At 35.3% G+C, this 20087-nt stretch overlaps 1 protein-coding gene across 1 annotated transcript; it reads right to left on the reverse strand.

Annotated features, from left to right (window-relative positions):
- Positions 1-404: 404 nt before the first annotated feature.
- LOC124888896 lies at positions 405-2107 on the reverse strand. The gene is made up of 3 exons (XM_047400184.1): positions 1936-2107; positions 1558-1752; positions 405-415 (listed from the first exon to the last, which is right to left on the reverse strand). The coding sequence occupies exons 1-3, from the start codon at positions 2105-2107 to the stop codon at positions 405-407; spliced, it is 378 nt and encodes a 125-aa protein (XP_047256140.1).
- Positions 2108-20087: the final 17980 nt, after the last annotated feature.

The raw sequence follows: 20087 nt of genomic DNA on the forward strand, positions 1-20087 counted from the left end.
TTGGGGATAAACTTATGTGGGTACGAGTTAGAAATGTCGGATGCTCTGTCCGGTCTCAATTTCCTCTTGTATTTAATTATTGGGCTGGGTCTACTCGAGAACTGACCTAGTAAGTGGGGGTACGAGTTGTCTATACAACTCATACCCAGGCTTACGGGTCATTTTTTTGACTCGGATGGTCCAAGGATCATACTTTGGTTCTGGAAGGGGTATGGCATTTGGTCATGAACTGTACCAAAAGGGTATGACTCATAATGGGAGTCGTATTCATTCCAAAAACTTCTATCTGGTTCTAATTATTCTCTCATGCCAATACAACCCCTACTCATGAGTCATACCATATAGATAGAACTCGTAAAGTGTCCGTATGATCCCATTTTAATTTCTCTGGATTTTGTTTGCATTCATTTTAGTCCTGCACATTGGACAAACATGTTACCCTATAAATGAAATAAGTATAAAAACATGGGTTACCTCCCACGCAATGCTTGGTTTAACATCACGACAGGACGTGGCTAAGTTGGATACTTAGACTTCACCAACTGGCCTCATGGGTTGCTTCCCATGCAGTGCTTGATTTAACATCACAACACAAGGCAATTTTATTTATTACTTAGACTTCATCAAGGTCAATGTCAGCTAATTCTTTCACCTCTTCTATATTTCCCATATAGTGCTTTACTCTTTATCCGTTTACCTTGAATAGGCTTGGACCTTTCTCCTTTAGTTCTAAAGAACCATAGAGGTAAACCTTTGTCATTGTGAAAGGACTATGCCATCTTGACTTCTTACTGGAAACAAATAAAGCCTTGAATAGTACAGTAACACCTGGTCACTTTTTACAAAAACTCTTTTCTCAATCTTTCAGTCATGATACAGCTTCAGCTTTTCCTTATAGAGTTCTGAAATTTCATATGACTGGAGTCAGAATTCATCCAACTCATTAATGTCATTCAACCTGAACTTGACTGTGTCCTTCTAATCTAAATTTATCTTCTTCAATGCCTATAGTGCCTTATTATCAAGCTCAATAGGAAAATTCCAATCCTTGCCATAAACCAGCTAACAGGGTGAAGCACTTATGGGGGTTTTGTAAGCTGTACGATAGGCCCATAATGTGTTATCTAACTTTTTGGCCTAATCAGTCCGATTGGCATTCACAGTCTTCACCAATCTGGACTTAATTTCTCTATTGGACACTTCAACCACTAGTTTGCAGATGATAAGGTGTTGCCACCTTGTGGTTTACACCATATTATTCAAGCAGACTCTAGAATATATGATAGAAAAAATATGACCCTCCATCACTAATAATAGCACGTATCATACCGAATAGAGAAAAGATGTTCTTTGTCAAAAATGCAGTGACACTTCTTGCTTCATTATTAGGAAGCATAATTACTTCTGCCCACTTCAACATATAGTCAACAACCACAAGTATGTACTTCATGCCATACAAATTCACAAAAGGTCCGATGAAATATATGCCTCATACATTAAACACTTTCACTTCTAAAATAAGGGTCATAGGTAATTCATGTCTTCTAGAGATAGTACCTTGTCGTTGACATTGATCACACGCTGCAGCATAGTCATGGGAATCTTTATATATAGTCTGCCAATAGTAGCCACATTGCAGGATCTTATGAGCTATGCGGGCTCCAATATGATGACCCCCAACTGGATATGAATGACACACTTCAAGTATGCTCATCATCTCCATTTCAGGTTTACACTTACGAATGATTCCATCTGCATAAATTTTAAAAAGATAAGGTTCATTCCAAAAAAGTTTTCAAACTTTGTACATGAACTTCTTCCTTTATTGATATGAAAGATCTTCTGGGACTAGGTCACTAGCTAAGTAATTTGCACAATATGCAAACCATGGAATTAAATCTTGGGAAGCTGCCAATATCTATTCAGTCGGAAAACTGTCTTCAATCTCTAATCTCTTAGAGACCTTCCGTATAGCTTCCTCCTCTAGTCTAGTCAAGTGATTCGCAACTTGATTTTCTATGTCTTTTCTATCTTTCACCTTGAAATCAAATTCATCCAGCAATAACACCCAACGGATAAGCCTCGACTTTGCATCCTTCTTAGCCATTAAGTAATAAAATGTTGCATGGTTTGTGTGCACAATCACCTTTGTCCCAATCAAGTAAGATCTAAACTTTTCAAAGGAATAAATCAGAGCTAATAACTTTTGCTCCATCACGGTATAGTTCTTTTGAGCATGATTTAGTGCCTTACTATCATAGTAGATAGCATAAAGAATCTTTTTTTTTCTTTGGCCTCGTACAACCCCTAAAGCCAATTCACTAGCGTCACACATAATTTTGAAAGGTGAAGACCAATCAGTAGACACAATGATTGGAGCAGACACCAACTTCTCTTTTAGGCTTTCAAAAGCCTTCTTACATGCATCATCAAAATCAAATTTTACCCCTTTCTCGAGAAGCTTGCAAAGTGGACTAGCAATTTTCAAAAAGTCCTTAATAAATCACCTATAAAAACTTGTATGCCTTAAAAAACTCCAAATCTCTTTTGCAAAAAATGGATAAGGTAATGTTTTAATCACCTCAATCTTTTCTCAATCAACCTCTATGCCTCTCTTCAACATTCTGTGCCCAAGAACAATTCCTTCTTTGACCATGAAATAGCACTTCTTTCAATTAAGTACCAAGTTGCACTCCTCACACCTTTGTAGAGATTTTGCCAAGTGATTGAGACAATCATCAAAAGAATCCCCAACTATAGAAAATTCATCCATTTAAACTTCAATGGTGTCTTCCCCCATATATTAGAAAATACACATCATACATCTCTAAAATATGGCCGGAGTATTACATAGTCCAAATGGCATTCATTTGAATGCAAAGGTCCCATATGGACATGTAAAGGTAGTCTTCTCTTGGTCTTTCAGTGCATTAGTAATCTGATTGTAACTGGAGTACCCATCAAGAAAATAGTACTATTCTTTGCCTACTAATCTATCCAACATCTGATCCATGAACGACATCGGAAAATGGTCCTTCTGAGTCTGAGCATTCAACTTCCTATAATTTATGTATACTCTTCATCCCGTGACTGGTCTCATAGGTGCTAGCTCATTCTTCTCATTAGGTACAACAGTCATTCCACCCTTTTTCGGCATACATTAAACCGGACTAACCTACTTGCTATCGGCAATAGGAAATACTACACCAATAATAAACCATCTGATAATCTCCTTCTTAACCACTTCCTGCATATGAGAATTAAGTCGACGTTGATTTTCAATAGATGGAACACAATTCGGCTCAAGCTGAATTTTGTGAGTACACAAACTAGGTGGAATACCAACAATATTGGTAATGGACCATCCAATGGCCCTCTTAAAATTATACAACACGAACAATAATGCTTCTACCTCTGACTAGATCAAATCAGATGCAATAATAACTGGCAAAGTGTTGTTGGCTCCCAAAAATACATATTGCACACGATATGGGAGGGCCTTTAAATCTAACTCCGATGGTTCCTCAATGGATGGACGAGCAGGTGGTGTAGTATTCTTTAAATCTAGATCAAAATTCTTTGGTACATAATTATAACCATTACTATCCAGTGCAATCACTAACTCCTCATACTCCTAGATATCTTCAGAGTCAAAATTCAAAATCACAGCCACAAGAGCATCGACACCTAGCCTCTCTTCCACAGGAAAAATCATATCAAAAACATCATTACACAGAGTAAGTACATCAACATAATGGAATGAATCTGTCTCCTCATTATCTATATCAATCATAGACACCACTCCTAATTCATCAAGGTGCTTCATAGATTTGCATTCATTGAATTTCACATGTTCATCATTCAGTCTCGGCATCAGATCTCATTTCTCCAGATCAGTGTCCTACCTATAGACAAAAATAGTCTTCCCAAGATAATCAATACTTGAAAGTCCATTTCACAATCTAATATAACTAAATTAGCATGAAATATGAAATAAGACACTTTTACCAAAATATCGTAAAGGAACTAAAAGGCTTCTTCACTATCCCATCCGCCATTACTAGTCTCATGGTAGTTTGTTTGAGAGCTCCCTATCTTAATTTTTTTAATACAAAAAAAGGAGTGATGTTGATGCTAGCCCCCAAATCACATAATGATCGAGTGAAGTTGAAAGATCCAATAGTGCAAGGTATTGTGAAAGTGTCAGGGTCTTTCTTCTCCTCTACCAAAGATCTAGTAACTACAACACCACAATGATGAATATTGTCAACATGTTCATAAGTGATTAACATTTTCTTGGCGATCAAATCCTTTATGAATTTTGCATATCCTGGCATTTTTTTCCAATGCCTTTATTTGCAGTATATTAACAGTTAACTCTTTTAACACAGACAAAAATTTCTGACCTTCTTTTTGTTTCTTTCTCAATTTTTGTGGATAAGGAGGAAGTGGTCTTAGAATGGGATTTAGCACAAGCTCTACAACCTTCTCCTCTCTTTTATTCTGCTTGCTGCTACTCCTAATATCAACTGACTCATCCTCACTCTTCTACTTATCAGTTGTGGGTACATGTGGATATGTAGTAACCTTACCACTCTGAGTGGTAATGGCATGGAATTTACTATCATTTATAAGATTTACCACTGTGTTAGTTGGAAGAGTGCTAGGTTGTCTCTGATTCACTGTGGCTGACATCTGACCAAACTGCAGCTCCAACTACTTAATTGTTGTCGCATGTTACTCAACTTTCTGGTTCAACCTTGACAAATTAGATTTTATATCCTTCAAGAAGTTTTCTTGACTTTCTTTCCCTTTTACCATCTTGGCCAAAAGCGTATCCATTATGGTCTCCGTATCTCGGCTAACTGGTGGAATATACTTGTGACTCTTCTCCTTATAGTCATTCTTATGCCACCAATCACTATCTCTATCTCTGCTCCTATATCTGTATCTATTATTATAATAGTTTCAAACATTATTCCCCAACCCCTAGGCTCGGAAATTCACTAATCTAAGATCAAGATACTTTGTTATTTCTTCAAATTCTATCTCGAATGGTTTGGAGGCAGGCCCCTGTGCCACTGTTGTATTCACCTTCTCAGCATTCATTAACGCAAATTATTTTATAAGTAACCCAATATCTATACGAAGTTGTCCAATTTTTTGTGCTACCCTATCATTCACTGCTCCATACATATTTGTTTCTGCAATAGCATATATACCACCACCATATTCTGAATCTCAAGTATGCCATCCTCAGTTGGTAACGGCATTATCATCTAGCATTTCCTATGCAGTTTTCTAGTGAAGACACACAAATGCTCCTCTAAAAATAGTATCTATCAGAGTTTTTGAGCTATCATTCAATGATTGATAGAAGATCTCAGACAAATTAGTTCCTCTGATTTTGTGATTTGGTACTATTCTTGGCTTATTCTTGAATTGAAACCACTTCTCATACATAGACTCTGCAGGTAACTGTCTAAAATTATAAATTTCATCCTTCAACTGTAACATTCCTATAGGAGGGAAGAATCTTCTTATACACTGTGTCTTCAACTAGTGCCAAGTAGTGATAGATCCTCTTAGAAGTTTCCCTAACCATAAAGATGCTTCTCCAATCAAAGAAAATAGGATCAAACTCAATCATAATGCTTCTTGATTTACCCCTGGAATATTTTAATTTGTGCAGATGCCAAGAAAATTTGTAAGGTACATGTTTGCATCATCCTTAGTAATTTCCAAAAACACACCCTTTAGATTTAGCAACTGGATCATAGCACTAGTGATATCAAGCTTCACATTAGGGGCTAACGGAGGAGGAACAATAGATCAACACTCCGTAGACTCAACATAAGACAGATCTTCATCATCTTTATCATATGGGTCTACGTGTTGATATGTTGGAATAAATGGAGCCCTGCCTTTCTAAACTCAATGATCAACAACCTATCTCAGTCGTACCAATCCTTGCCGAGCTACTGCCGCCTCTATAATAAGTTTGGCTTCTTCTTCTTCTTTATGTTCTTTCTCCAATAGTTGTTATGTCTGTAAGTCTGTAATATTTTGTGGATCTAATGGAGTACGCAGGAGTGTCATGTTTGGTCCACAGGTGGGAGATCTTGCACCCTATTACGAACTTGTCCTGACATCCTTCTAGGTGTTTGAAAGATTTTTTCTGGCTCTTGATCAAATGGGAGTAAAGGATTGCCTCTACTTCTAGTACTTGGCATACACCGGCGTATGCCAAAGCAAAAATAGAAAAATTAAAACCCACAAACTTTACCAATTTAATTTACTACTCAACTGTCTTTCCAACAACAGCGCCAAAATTTGATGTCACCCAAAACGACACATCAACTAGAAGTATAATATGGTTGAATAAAAATATAGTAACCCAATGAGGTTGGGGTCGATCACATAGGGAAAACGTGAATAGTTTCATACCTTGATGTAATCCATGAGTGGTATAGGAAATTAAATAGGGATATTTCATTATCAATTGCAAATAGTAACCAATTCTTGAGTGATTTTAAGTTGAAATCAATATGAGATGAATGCTAGGTCTGTGTTCCCCTGGCTTCTAACTACATAAATTTCTCATGATCAACCTAATTATTTTGTTGTTCTACATGCAAAGCATACGAGATAGGTATTATCTACTACATAGAAGATAAATTTCATCGTTTTACTTGGATATTGTCTCAGGATGTCGCCTTGTTGCCCCTTGCTACGACCTCAGGTATACTTGGTTATCGTATTATTTTCTTAATCTTATTTTCACAATCGAAAGCTTCTTTATTATCGAATGGATGAGAATATAGGCAATCACAAGATATTGCAGCTTCTTAAGGCTAATTATTGTGAAGAAGAATTAAGATACATGGAAAAACCCAGAACAATTGAGTCTCACACTTTCTCTACGTAGCTAATCTGCCAGGGTTCCCACAACCCTAGCTAAGGAGATTAACCGCTCATGTTTGTGCAAAAAACCATGATTATCAATGAAGAACATATAAAATCAATTGCATAAGATTAAGATTAATAAACTCAAAAGTCTTCAATTGAATAAAACCCAAAAATCTTAATAACAATTATAAAAGTATGTAATAATGTGTAACAACATGTAAAATAATGTCACAACACAACCTAATAAAATATAAACCCTAGGGTATTTATAGTATCTCAATATAAAATTAAAATCCTTTTAAAAATGAGAAAGGTAAAGTTAAATCGACAGTCGGTATGACTCAGTCTATACTCGTATCCTCAGCTTACGAGTCGTACCTTACCTTGTCATATCCATTCCAGTGTTTGATATGCCTAAGGCTTCAACTCTTTGTTCAACATACGACTTTAATTTATGAATCGTACCTTATTTTACGACTCTTGTCCTTCATGTGGACCCACCTGGGACTTCAGTCTTTTCAGATTTTGAATACTGGTTTGAATACGACATCCCTATATGAGTGGTACTCAGACTTTCGAATTGTATAGCTCTGACACTTCAACTCCTGGATAGTAGCTCAGATTTTATTATGCTCATGAATTTTGCATGAGACTCGTACCCTAGCTTACGAATGGGGTACTTAAGTCGTGTCTTCCTCATACTTTGCTCTTCAGTTTGGTTTTAAGTTTTGTTATTCATATGATTCAGTATACGAGTCGTATCTATTCGTTACGACTCATGTGCTGACTCGAATACTGTTTGAAATTGGTCTTTTCAGAGCTTTTTCTTCTCTTTTTGTTCAAGTACTGTTGTAGACCTATTTTACCTGCAATTCACACCAAAGTGTATAATATCCAACAAAATACCTTAAGTTTATGCATAAATTGGTGGTTTTAAGCATCAAAAGTATCGTGTTTCCATGCCACATCACCACCTTGACATGATGCATCAATATACAACCCAATTCCACCCAGGACATATCATAATAAACAACAAATCAATTAGTACCCTCAGGTAGAGTTAAAACTAGACCTAATGTTAACTTATCTTTCAACTTCTCGAACCTACCTTCACAAGTATCAAACCACAAGAACTTCATCTTCTCCTGAGCCAACTTAGTTAATTGGGAAGCAATAGAGAGAAGCCTTCTACAAACCTTCTATAATAACCAGCTAAACCCAAGAAGCTCCAAATATTGGTTGGAGTCATGGGCCTATGCCACTTCTTTAACACCATAACCTTCTTTTGATCCACCATGACCCCCTCACAAGAAACAATAACATAACCTAGATAAGTCATAATATTCAACCCGAATTTGCACTTAGAGAACTTCATATATAACCGTTGTTCCTTTAAGGTTTGCAATATAAGGCAGAGGTGATCGGCATAATCTGCCTCACTTTTAGGATACACCAAAATATCTTCAATAAATATAATAATGAACAAACATAAGAACTAATGAAATACCCAGTTCATAAGATTCATGAGTGCCACTAGGGCATTAGTCAAACCAAAAGACATCACCAAAAATTCACAACGACCATATTGCATTCGGAAGACAGTCTTAGGGATATCCACCTCCCTAATCTTCAACTGATGGTACCCAGATAGAAGATTAATATTAGAAAAGTACTTAGCACTCTAAAAATGATCAAAGACATCATCAATACTAGGAAGCAGATACTTATTCTTCATGATCACCTTATTCACCTAATGATAGTCTATACACATCTGAAGGGACCCTTCGTTCTTATGCATGAAGAGAACTAAAGAACCCCAGGGAGAAATTCTAGGGTGAATAAAACCATTATCTAGTAGGTATTTTAGCTACTCCTTGAGTTCTTTCAATTCAGCCAGAGCCATTTTGTAAGATGGGATAGAAATAGGATGAGTTTTCGAAAGAAGATCAATCTTAAAAATTAATTTCTCATTCAGGAGGAACACCAGGAAGATCATTAGGAAATACCTTGGGAAACGCACATACCATAGGGATAGACTGCAAAGAAGGACCTTCTGATCTAGAATCTGTAACATGGAATAAATGGTAGATACCCCTTAGAAATCAATTTTCGGGCTCTAAGATAAGAGATGAACCTTTCTTTAGGAAATAGGGAACTACTTTCCAACTCAATCACCGACTCATTTGGGGAATGGAAATTGACCCTTCGGATCTGACAATCAATAGATGCATAGTATGAGTGTAACTAATCCATCCCTAAAATCATATAAATATCTAACATTTCTAACTCTATTAGGTCCACCAATCTCCTTACCGCAGATAGACACCACACAACCTCTATAGACTCTCCTAGGCATAACAGAGTCACCAACTAGTGTAGACAATAAAAAGGATTTGAAATACATTCCAGATCAAAATCAAAGTGAATAGCAACATAAGGGGTCACATAAGAGAGAGTAGACTCAGTATCAAGTAGACAATATACATCACAAGATAAAAGTTTGAGCATATCAGTAACAACATCAAGGGATGCCGTAAATTCTTAAAGGGTGGTAAGAACGTACAGACGGTTCCCACTAGTGTTGGATCCATAAGCAAAAATAGCACCTTTTGGTGTAGGAGAAGATGAAGTAGCCACATGGATTTTATTTGTACCAGAAGCAACCCTAAAAGGATAATCCCTCTAAATATGACTAATTTAACCATATTTAAAACACTTGTTCCTCCTTTCTTCACAAACACCACGATGCACCTGACCATAAAATCTACAAGGGTGATATGATGGAGTTGACTGAGCCCTACTAGCCTGAGGATGGACACCCTATTCCCTAGGAATAACATTATTTTGAAAACAACGATTACCCAATGACTTCAGATAAGGATCACTAGCTTTAGAGTAGGAACCAGAATTTCCCCACTTCTTCTTAGACCATTTTCCACCGTCTCCACCATTCTGCTATTGACCTTTACCCTGATTTGACTACCAAAACTTTTTATTCTGCCTTTTACTCATCTTTTCTTCCTTCTTCTTTCCTCTTCAACTTGTTGCATATACACCATAGGAATAGAGATATCCATATCCTTATTTAACAAGGCAGACTTGCTTTTCAAGATAAAATAATAGGACAACCCAGAAGCACACTTCTTTATTCTATCCCTCATGCTTGATACTAGCTCAGGAGCATAATGCAATAGCTGATAAAACTTTAAGTCATACTTTTTTACCGTTATCCTTTTTTGCTTCAAATTTATGAATTCCTTGGCCTTCACCTCTCTCAACTCTTGAGGAAAAAAGTGAGCAATAAAATCACTAGAGAAGTCATCCTATAAAGTAAACGTAGCATTATCACCCCTAGATTTGTCCCATTTCTCATACCATTGATACCACATCCTTCAATTGATAAGCAACAAACTCCACGCCTACTAAATCAGTAGTATGCATCATATGAAAAATCTTTTCCATCTCATTAATGAAATTTTAAGGATCTTTCTCAACTTTAGAACCAGTGAAATTCAAAGGATTTAGCCTCATAAACTGGCCAACTCTAGTGGCCTCAGAAGAACTAACAACAACACTAACAGGACTTGACTGACATCAAATCTGAAGTGCTCTCAACTTAAAAACTAAAAAATTATCGCCAGTGACTATGGGTCATACTGCAAACAACAACTTATTGGCACTAACTCATTGTTTTTATTTGGAACCACTAAAATTTCCCCTTTCTTTGGTACACATTAAACCAGGCTAACCCACTTGCTGTTTGCAAAAGAAAAATCACCACAATATCTAACCACTTAATTATCCCTTTTTACTACTTCTTGCCTATAAAGATTTAGTCATCTCTGATGCTCAATACTGGGAATGTTATCCAGCTCAAGTTGTATCTTATATGAGTATATACCTGGTGGAATCCCTACAATATCAGTAATGGTCCACCTAATATCTCTCTTGAACTTTTGTAACACTGATATCAAAGCTTTCACCCATGTTTTTACTAAATCTGCTTCAATAATTATCATTAAGGTATTTTTTATCCCTAAGAATACATACTACAAGTGAGATGGGAGGACCTTCAATTCCAATACCGGAGGTTTTTCAATCAACGGTCTTATAAAAGGTATGGTTCTATTCTTCAACTCTAGATCAAGCTTCTTAAGGGCATAATTATAAGAGCTCGGCAATGGAGTGCACTAGGCATCTCATCATAGTTTGGTACCCCATCACTCTCAAAGTTCATGATCATTGTTGTTAATGCTTCTATGCCTAATCTCTCCTTAATAGGCACATCAACTATGATCATGTCATCATCCACCGTATCTATAACTTCCACTACTCTTATATCATCCGGCTGTTGTATGGTCATGTACATATTCAACATGATCTACTCATCATTCCACTTGAAAGTGATCTTCTCCAAATCTATGTCAATTAATACTTGACCAGTAGATAAAAGGGTCTACCTAATATAATTGGAGAATGGGTATCCACTTCACAATCTAAAATCATAAAATTTGTCGGATATGTGAATTTTGCTACTCTTATTTCCACATAATGCACTATACCTACTGGCATTTTTAAAGATGAATCAACTATTAAAAGCCTTGTAGATATAGTCTTTAGTTCTCCTAACCCCAATATCTTGTATATCACCAATGGAATAATCTTTATTCCTACTCCCGAATCATATGGAGATTGATTAACATCATAAGGTCCAATAGAACATGGGATAGTCAATGCACCTGGGTCCCCTTTTATTTCTACCCGAGTTTGTGAGATTTTATGCAACCCAATTATGATTGCAATCATTATCAAAATCATCATCAATACAGGCTAGCTTCTCAAACTCTGCCTCAGGTGGCTCATCAATATCAATATCCTACTTCTTAGGCTCATCTGTAGTAGGAAAAAAGTGCTTATCAGGTAAGGATTCATCCCAAGTGTCAATAGACATACCATGAACAATTATTGGAGAATTCTGCATATTATCACCAGGTAATGCTCCTGAATGCATCTCAGCCAAAGTGATAGAGATTTGCCCATACTACTGCTCCAACTGCTTAAAAGCAATCACATGTGATTCAACCTTTTGGGATAGTCCTAAAATTTCAGCTTTAAGTTCAATGAGGCAAGTCTCCTAGCTCTTTTGAACCTTCATCAAGATAGTCAAAATCCCTTCAATTCTAGACTCCACCTCACATCTGCTAGGTAGAATTTACTTATCTCTCTTATCATGATAGTTCTAACCTTGATTCCTTTGCCTTTGGACTCAAAAACTTGCCAACTGATAACCTACAAACTTTGCTTTCTCTGATATCCCAACTTCATGTGCTTTAAAAGAATTGGTGGATGTAAATTATTTAACCAACTTATCAACATCTGTCTATATTAGTGAAATATCTTGAGTTTTCCACCCTTTGTTAGCCAATAAAATTTGATCCATAATACCCGCAACTATCTCCCATCGTAATCTCATAAAGGCTCCTCCAAAAATAGTGTATGCCATTGCTCTAGAACTTGCAGTCAGGACTCTATAGAATATCTCTGACAAGATTATCCATGATATTCAGTGGTTGGGTACCATACTAAGCCTCTTCTTGAACCAGAACCATTCCTTATACATAGACTCTGGTTGCAGCTGCCTCAAATTATAAATCGTCCTTGAGCTACAACACCCTGGATGGAGGAAATAACCTATTCATGAATTATCTATGTAGCTCCTTCCATATAATAATAGACCTTCTTAGTAGTTCCCTAATCTATAAGGATGCTTCTCATGTAAGTGAGAAGGGGAACAACCTCAGTCTTAGTACCTCCTAAGCTATACTTGATATGGTATATAAAGTGCATATCCTAATAAAAATTTTCAGATGCATGTTTGCATCATCTATAGGCAACCTCGAAAACACACTCTTCAAGTACAAGAGTTAGATTAGCACTAGAGACATTGAACTTGATATTAGGAGGTAAAGAAGGAGGGATAATGGCTTATGTATTAACTTTCTCGTTACGTCCCAAATATTCATCATCTTCATACGGATGAACATAGTGCAATTTGGACAGAGGCGCAGGTTATACCTACTGTTTAGTTTTGAGCACAGATACGTACTGTAGGTACCAGATGGAAAAAATCTTGCAAAATCAAATCTCGAGATTTTGGACTTATGGCACCTACTTTGTCTACCTATGGTCCATAGGTCCTACCTACAGTCCGTGGGTTAACTTAGTAAGTGTCGGAGTTAGTTTTCTTCTCTTCTTTAATTCTCGAATATGATTTCATCACGATCAAGCCAAAAAATATCTTGATCATCCATAATGATCCAAAAAGTAGCCAAAAACACCATTTTCATGAACATCTAAAACATGATTTCTTCCAAAACATACCCAAAATGGATCGTATCTTACAAAAAGGCCTCAGAAAGCTGCATCTTTCCTTATTTTAGGCATCGAAAGTGTTATATTTCTATAGCACATTAGACTACGATCTAGGTCTAACGACTCATCAAGAATCCCTACGACTCATAAAGGGATTCGTAGTCTATACAGTAAGGATAAAATTTTAGAAATTTTCAAGGGCCAAAAATTTGGGGCATTAAAATTGCCCCTTGCAAACTTTCTTATAATGAGAGCTTAATGATCTACCCTTTTGATCATATCTAGTTCTGGATGTTAGATATAAATTATAAGCTAATGATTCTGGTTTGATGAACTTTGATCGAAAGAATATTGGCTCCCACCATATGTTCTCTACTGGCTAAAATCAAAGTCACCTATTTTAGGCCTCTGACGAGTGTTTACTACTTATTTAAGTTTAAATTCTTATACACTACGATTAATTAATTATGTATATAAGGTTAATTATTTATTAAAATGCATTAATTTTCCTTGTTTGTGAATTTGCAGGAAATCTGATAAGAATGAGTTTACACAAAGCTGGAAGAGAAGAAAAATGAGAAAGTAGAGCAAAAATTGAAAATCAAGCCTTGAAGACGACCCTCAGATATTACGATTACACTATCAGGGTTGCAATCATAATCAATCAAGAAGTCAGAGAGAGGTAATCGCAGAGTAACCACTTCAATCGTAGGAGTCATGATCATGACCAAGAGATGGTGATCGCGACTAGTTGAGAAATTCTTGGGACAAATTTGGAATTTTACTTTGTAAGATCCCAAGATACAAAAGGAAAAATGCTCAATATTTTCAATAACTTTTAGCTAATTCTTTCTAGATTTAGAGTGAGAAAAGGTGAGGGAAACTATTAGTCACTCTTGCTACCTTCAGACTCTATCTCTTTTAGAGTATGATTGGATAGCCTCTCACCACTTTTTTTTCCTACCATTTGGTCATGATTGGATAGCCTCTCACCACTTTTTTTTCCTACCATTTGGTCATGGAGTTGCTCCAGCTGTTATATTTTCTGATAGTGATCACATTTTTTAATTGTCAAATATTTCTTTTAGATCACCTAGTCATTGTTATTACATTTTTTAATTGTCAAATATTTGTGCGTATTTTGACTTGCATTTTCTATCCTTTCATATTTTAGTTTCCTGCCCTTAGTATTTTCAATGTGATCGATTAATCAAGAACCTTTCCACAGTGCTCTAACCATGGAAACCTTCCCCAGACTCTCCTTTTATTTAAAATGAAAAGGAAACTTGTTCATCTATTCATAATGTGAAAAACGTGCAAAAGGACTTTTTTCTCTTTAGGAGGAATTTTATTGTAACAAGTCTAGTTAAAAAGCAATAAAGCAACTAAGAGAAGATACTGTCTAACTAGTATTTTTATTTATGGGCGTTGCCTTCACCGTCTATATTATTATTAGATTGGGGGACGATTCCTCTCTATTTTATTGGACAAAGTCCTCTTTCCTCATTTGATGAGGGGGATCTTTTATATTTATATTTTATACATTGCGTCACTTAGAAAGGATGAATGTTGGTTACTTATGGCGTAGGGAATCAAGGAGGTCATGCCTTTCTCTCACATTTACCTAGTAGATTTAGGATCTACTTTGAACAAAAACTAGGTGTCTTTATAGGAAAATACTTTATTTTTGTATGCCTAATCCTAGGATGCTGCTTCATCACAGTTCACTTGTTCTAATCTAATAAGTTTTTAGAAGCAACTCTGACCTTGTAAATAACCTCAGAAGTTTTTATTGGCTTTGTGGTTTCAGAGGTTTTGAGGTTTCAATTCCTTGGCTTAGGAGCTAACCCCCACCTAAAGCTTGAAGCTGAGAATTTAAGATCCCATTAAGGTAAGGTTCTCATGATTTTGGTACTTTGAGTCCCTAATTTAGGAGCATGTTCCTTTTAGTAGCTCAGAGATGCAGAGTTCATGGTATGCTTATATACTGAATATTTTATGTCATTATTAAGTGTGAGAGAATATAGAGGTAATTAGACCATGTTATTAAAATCTTGAATGAGGACATTCTCTATACTCTGGGCATCCATCCTTCGCCATAAATTGGGTAGCAGGAAACTAACTACATTCTTTGGGAATCATCTTATGTTTTCTCAAGGAAAAACCTTATCGTTAAACCCCCTAATAAGGAAAAAATATAATGGAAGGGAAACCAGTGCAATGCATAATCTCTTAGGTTCTTGTTTTTGCTTTTGATTAATTCTCTTGAGCCACAACAGGTACGATACACATCTACTAACTTAAGAGTTTTGGAAACCTTGTTCCATGTACTTATCTTCCAAACTATATGAGTTTTCTAATGGGATTCCCCTTAATAAACCTTTTAGCAAAGTTCTTACTCTCATCCTTGCACTTTCCCTACTATCTCACAGCTGATCGCATAAGACATTTCTTGCAATTCTCAAGAATATTCACCATATACAATATATACTATTTTGAAATATAAAATGTTTAATATGGAATGAAACATATCACTAAAACAATTTTCATTTTTGTTGATTTAAGAACATATAAATATCAATCAATTCATTTTAGGATTATAATATAATGGATTAGAATTTATAACTTTAAAAATAAGTACTAACTTTTTAGTTGTCTTTTACGATCATTAGAAGATAATTATATATTTTTCAATTAAAGATCCAAATTTTGCCCATTTATTAAAATAGGAAGATCTGTACAAAAGATATTCATCCCAGCTGGTCTTAAGATCAATCAAAAACAAAAATAACTAAAGGAATAAAAACAAAAGCTAAAGAAAATCAGCCTCTACAACCTTCGAAAGAGGACAGTGGAAAGTTAGCTTGTCTCTTCTCTCACGTCGATGATTAAAACATGGACACGTAAGTGCAATTCACCTAATTTATTTCTTGTTAAGCTCAAAACCAGCTCCTAAACTATTGTGACCATCAGATTATTACCTAAGCTAAAGAAAATAAAAGTTGATATGAATAGAAAATATGTCACGTCACCTAAAACTCTCACCAAATGGTACATTTTCAAACTCGATTGGAACTAAACTCCAAGCTTTGATTTTTTATTTTTAGGTCAAGTGTAATTAGATCCGTGACTAGATCTAAGATTTCTTAGGTACACACTTAATATCTACGCCTACTTTCTACAAGGAGTTGAAAGCCATTTAAGATTAAAACCACCCTTTTAGAATCTAAACGCTTGTACTAAAGTATTTCTTATACCTTTTCTCCAGTTGAATTATTGTGAATTAGCTTTTGTTGTTGTACCTATCTGAATTTAGACTTACCAAAATTGATTCTCCCATATTGTATGATTCATTTGCTGAGAGTAATATTTGTAACTACTATATGTAGATGCTCGTCAGTCTGGTGCCTTCTCTTTTATTTTCTTTATTCTTATGTGTAGAATCCACTTCTTGTCTAAGATGAATATTCCTTTTGCTTCTTTAGGTTGCTCTAAAAGTTTGTTATAATTTTGTGCACCTGCAAAACTAAAACACCAATTAGTTACAAAATCTACATGTCATTGCCATCCCTGAATGTGTGGTGTACTTGATTTGACTTCCTTGCATGATCTCCTTTATTTACCTGATTATCATCATAATACTCCATGGTCAATCCTATTCTCCTCTCACAATATTGGTTAGTGCTAATGAATCAGTGTCTAATCTCAATGCCAAAAATAATTTCTGAACACAATATTCACATTCTTCTTTCAAAGCAAGTGCTTCAACATATATACTAGTAGAATCCTCTATTTGCTTACACAAATCGTATTGAAATTCTCCTTCATGATTCCAAACTTAGAGTGCAATTGATCTTAAATTATGATTTCTTTTTTAGGACCATTTGAGTTATATTTGAACCAACCATGATTAGGCAATTTCTAGTTCACTTGCATTGTCTTTACAATAGGTCTATAGTCCTAAAAATCATCCAATGGTAAAGGCCAGTCCTTTCGTATGTCCTTTTATCCAAGGGTATAAAAAAAAAGATAAATACTACAAACTTTCGGAAATATCATTTATCACTATTTTCCAATTCATATCACTTGCAGGATTCAACTTGCTCTTGATTTATATACGTTACTGCTTGAATTATTAGTTTAAATATACTGGAATAGTCAACATACCACCACTTTTTTTTATTGTCTGGTGGCATTGTAAGAAAGGACCCTCCACCCTGCATATATAGCAAAGTAATTCCAAATTATTTGAACAAAATCACTACGGATAAAAACATGATGGCAAGTTTTTTATATAAGGCGGTTTACAACATCTGCATCCTGCAACCAGCTTAATGCCACATCCATATAAAATCTTATTAATAGGTAGCTTAAAATTCCACAGCCTCCACAAAAAGGATCTGATCTTGAAAGGAACCTCTTTACTCCATATCCACTTCAGATCATATGAAGGCTCTTTTCTCTATCGAAATAAATGAAAAGAACTTGCAACATTGAATCTTTCAGTGATAGTGGGCATCCACCAAGGAAAGTCCCATGGTGATGCATGTTTGCTAATACTTATGTTCTCTTGTGCATGTTGAGCTATATCTTGAGGCATGATCTCTAATATCTTTTGTTTATCACACCTTTCATCAGCCATAAGAGAGTTAGTATCACCTATTTTCTTAATTATTTAAAAATCCTGATCCATAGCATGATACAAAGCCTCAAATTTATACTATTTATTAGATCATATGCTAGATGAACCCACTATAGGCTCCGATCATATCTCTTGTTCTATTTATTCTCTTGCTTCAAGAATTTTCTTATATATCGGGGAACCACTTGTTCATCATACTAACGTGGGGATGAACTTGTCATAGTATTTGTTCCAAAAATAATCTGTCTAGATTGACCTAGTAGTTCTGAAATTCCACTATATTTTGCCATACATAGCTTTAGATATATCAAACAGGCCTAAACCTTTATCCTCCCTCCTAGTTTAGATAACACATATCATCCAATCCATTCAATGCTTACTCTTGCCTTCATAGTTAGTGCTCCATATAAATCTATTAAAATCTTATACAATTCATACAAGATGAACTTAGGGGGTACCACAACAGACAGTAAATAGAGAGGGATGCTTTACAACACACTTTTAATTAAAACTACCTTAACACCATAAGCAATTTTCCCTTCCAATTTTGAAGTCTTCACTTTATTTTCATGATCATATCATTGGAGTATCCTTTTCTCTTTCTAGCAAGGTGATAGGCCAACCAAGATACCAGAAAGGGAATTCTCTTTGGTTAAATCTAGTTATCAGCTTCACCTTATTTTGTAGACCAGTAGCCACCTTTTTGTATATATAAGAATTGTTTTTATGATTATTGACAAGCTGTTTTCCACTTCTTGATAATCTTCAAGAACTACCATTAACTCTCCAGTGACCCTCAATCAGTAAAATAAAGATGATTATATTCTCGACATATGCCAGATAATAAATTTTTCTACTCTATTTTGGAATCTCGCATCCCTTATATCCACTATTCTTAAATAGAGCACTTAGATCTCCATAAATAACCTGTACCACAAGTATAAATAGAGCAGGTGATACAAGATCACCTTTATTAATTCCTTTGATAGAGTGAAATAAACCTTCTAATTTTCTATTAGTAATAATGGAGTACCAATTATTATCTATCAATCTTAAGATCATTTTAATAATCGCTTCTTTAAAACCTATCTTCCTCATTACTCTCGTCAGAAGGAGTCAAAAATAAGTCATGTCATAAGCCTTTAACGTAGCTTTATAATAACATTAGCTGGCTTTTTTCTAAATCTTATACAAGTGACAATTTCCTGAGTAAGCAACACATTTTCTATAATATTCTTTCTTTAATAAAACCTAACCGATTTTTGAATATCAATCTAAGCAACATACTTTCCAGTCTCCCTACAACGCTGGATATAGCTTTATTAATAAATATATTGAGATCGATAGGTCTCATATCTGTTCCTTCTTTGGAATTAACACTAAGTTGGTATGAGTACGCTTTTAGGAGGAGTAATACCTTTAAAGAAGCCTTTCACCACATTATATATATCCTTCTTTACTATATCCCAATAATATTGATAGAAGAGCCCCGTGAAACCATGTGGACAGTATGCACTACTTTCTTAGACAAAATTAGCATGTTTCACCTCCTACATTATAGGTCATTCTCCCAGAATTCAATTATCCTCATATGTTATCATTTCTGGTAGGTGAATCAAAATGTCAAAAGTGGAACCCTCTTCTTCTTGAGTAAACTAGGCCTTGTAAAAATCCACAGCTTCTTTTGTTATTATGTCTGGATTTTCAATGTAGTTATCATCTTTGATTTTTTTTGAGTTGAAGCCTCTTTATTCTATCCTTCACAAAGTTATGAAAGAACCGTATGCTTTGTCCCCTTTTTAAAACCATTTTATTTTAGACTTTCATCTCCAAAATTCCTCTTCAAAATTAAGATGTTTCTTAACTTTTGCATGTGCCTGCTGCAAAACCATCCTATTTATGTGTGATGGATCTTCCTCACAAAGGTGCTCCTTTATCATAATAATCTTCTCTTATTAATATTTGCTGAAAAGTATCACCAAAATTCTTTTTAATCTATGATCGTAAAGCCATTAGCTTGTTTTTAAGAATCCAACAATTGTTCCCTCTCTCTGTAGTTCTCCAATTCTTATAAACCACCTTTTTCAAAGACTCATTTTCCAGCCAAATGGCCAAAAATATGAATGGCCTTATAATAGATCTCTCTTTTGCCTTTATTATCAGG

The sequence above is a fragment of the Capsicum annuum genome, chromosome 11 (assembly GCF_002878395.1).
Source record: "Capsicum annuum cultivar UCD-10X-F1 chromosome 11, UCD10Xv1.1, whole genome shotgun sequence".
Classification (NCBI taxonomy): domain Eukaryota; kingdom Viridiplantae; phylum Streptophyta; class Magnoliopsida; order Solanales; family Solanaceae; genus Capsicum; species Capsicum annuum.

Bases quoted from the DNA above. Each gene is read 5' to 3' on its own strand.
- LOC124888896 (XM_047400184.1), bottom strand. From the start codon at position 2,107: ATGGCTAAGAAGGATGCAAAGTCGAGGCTTATCCGTTGGGTGTTATTG. The intron at 1,753-1,935 runs GTTTTCCGACTG...AAATTTATGCAG, and splicing joins GAGATTAGAGATTGAAGACA to ATGGAATCATTCGTAAGTGT.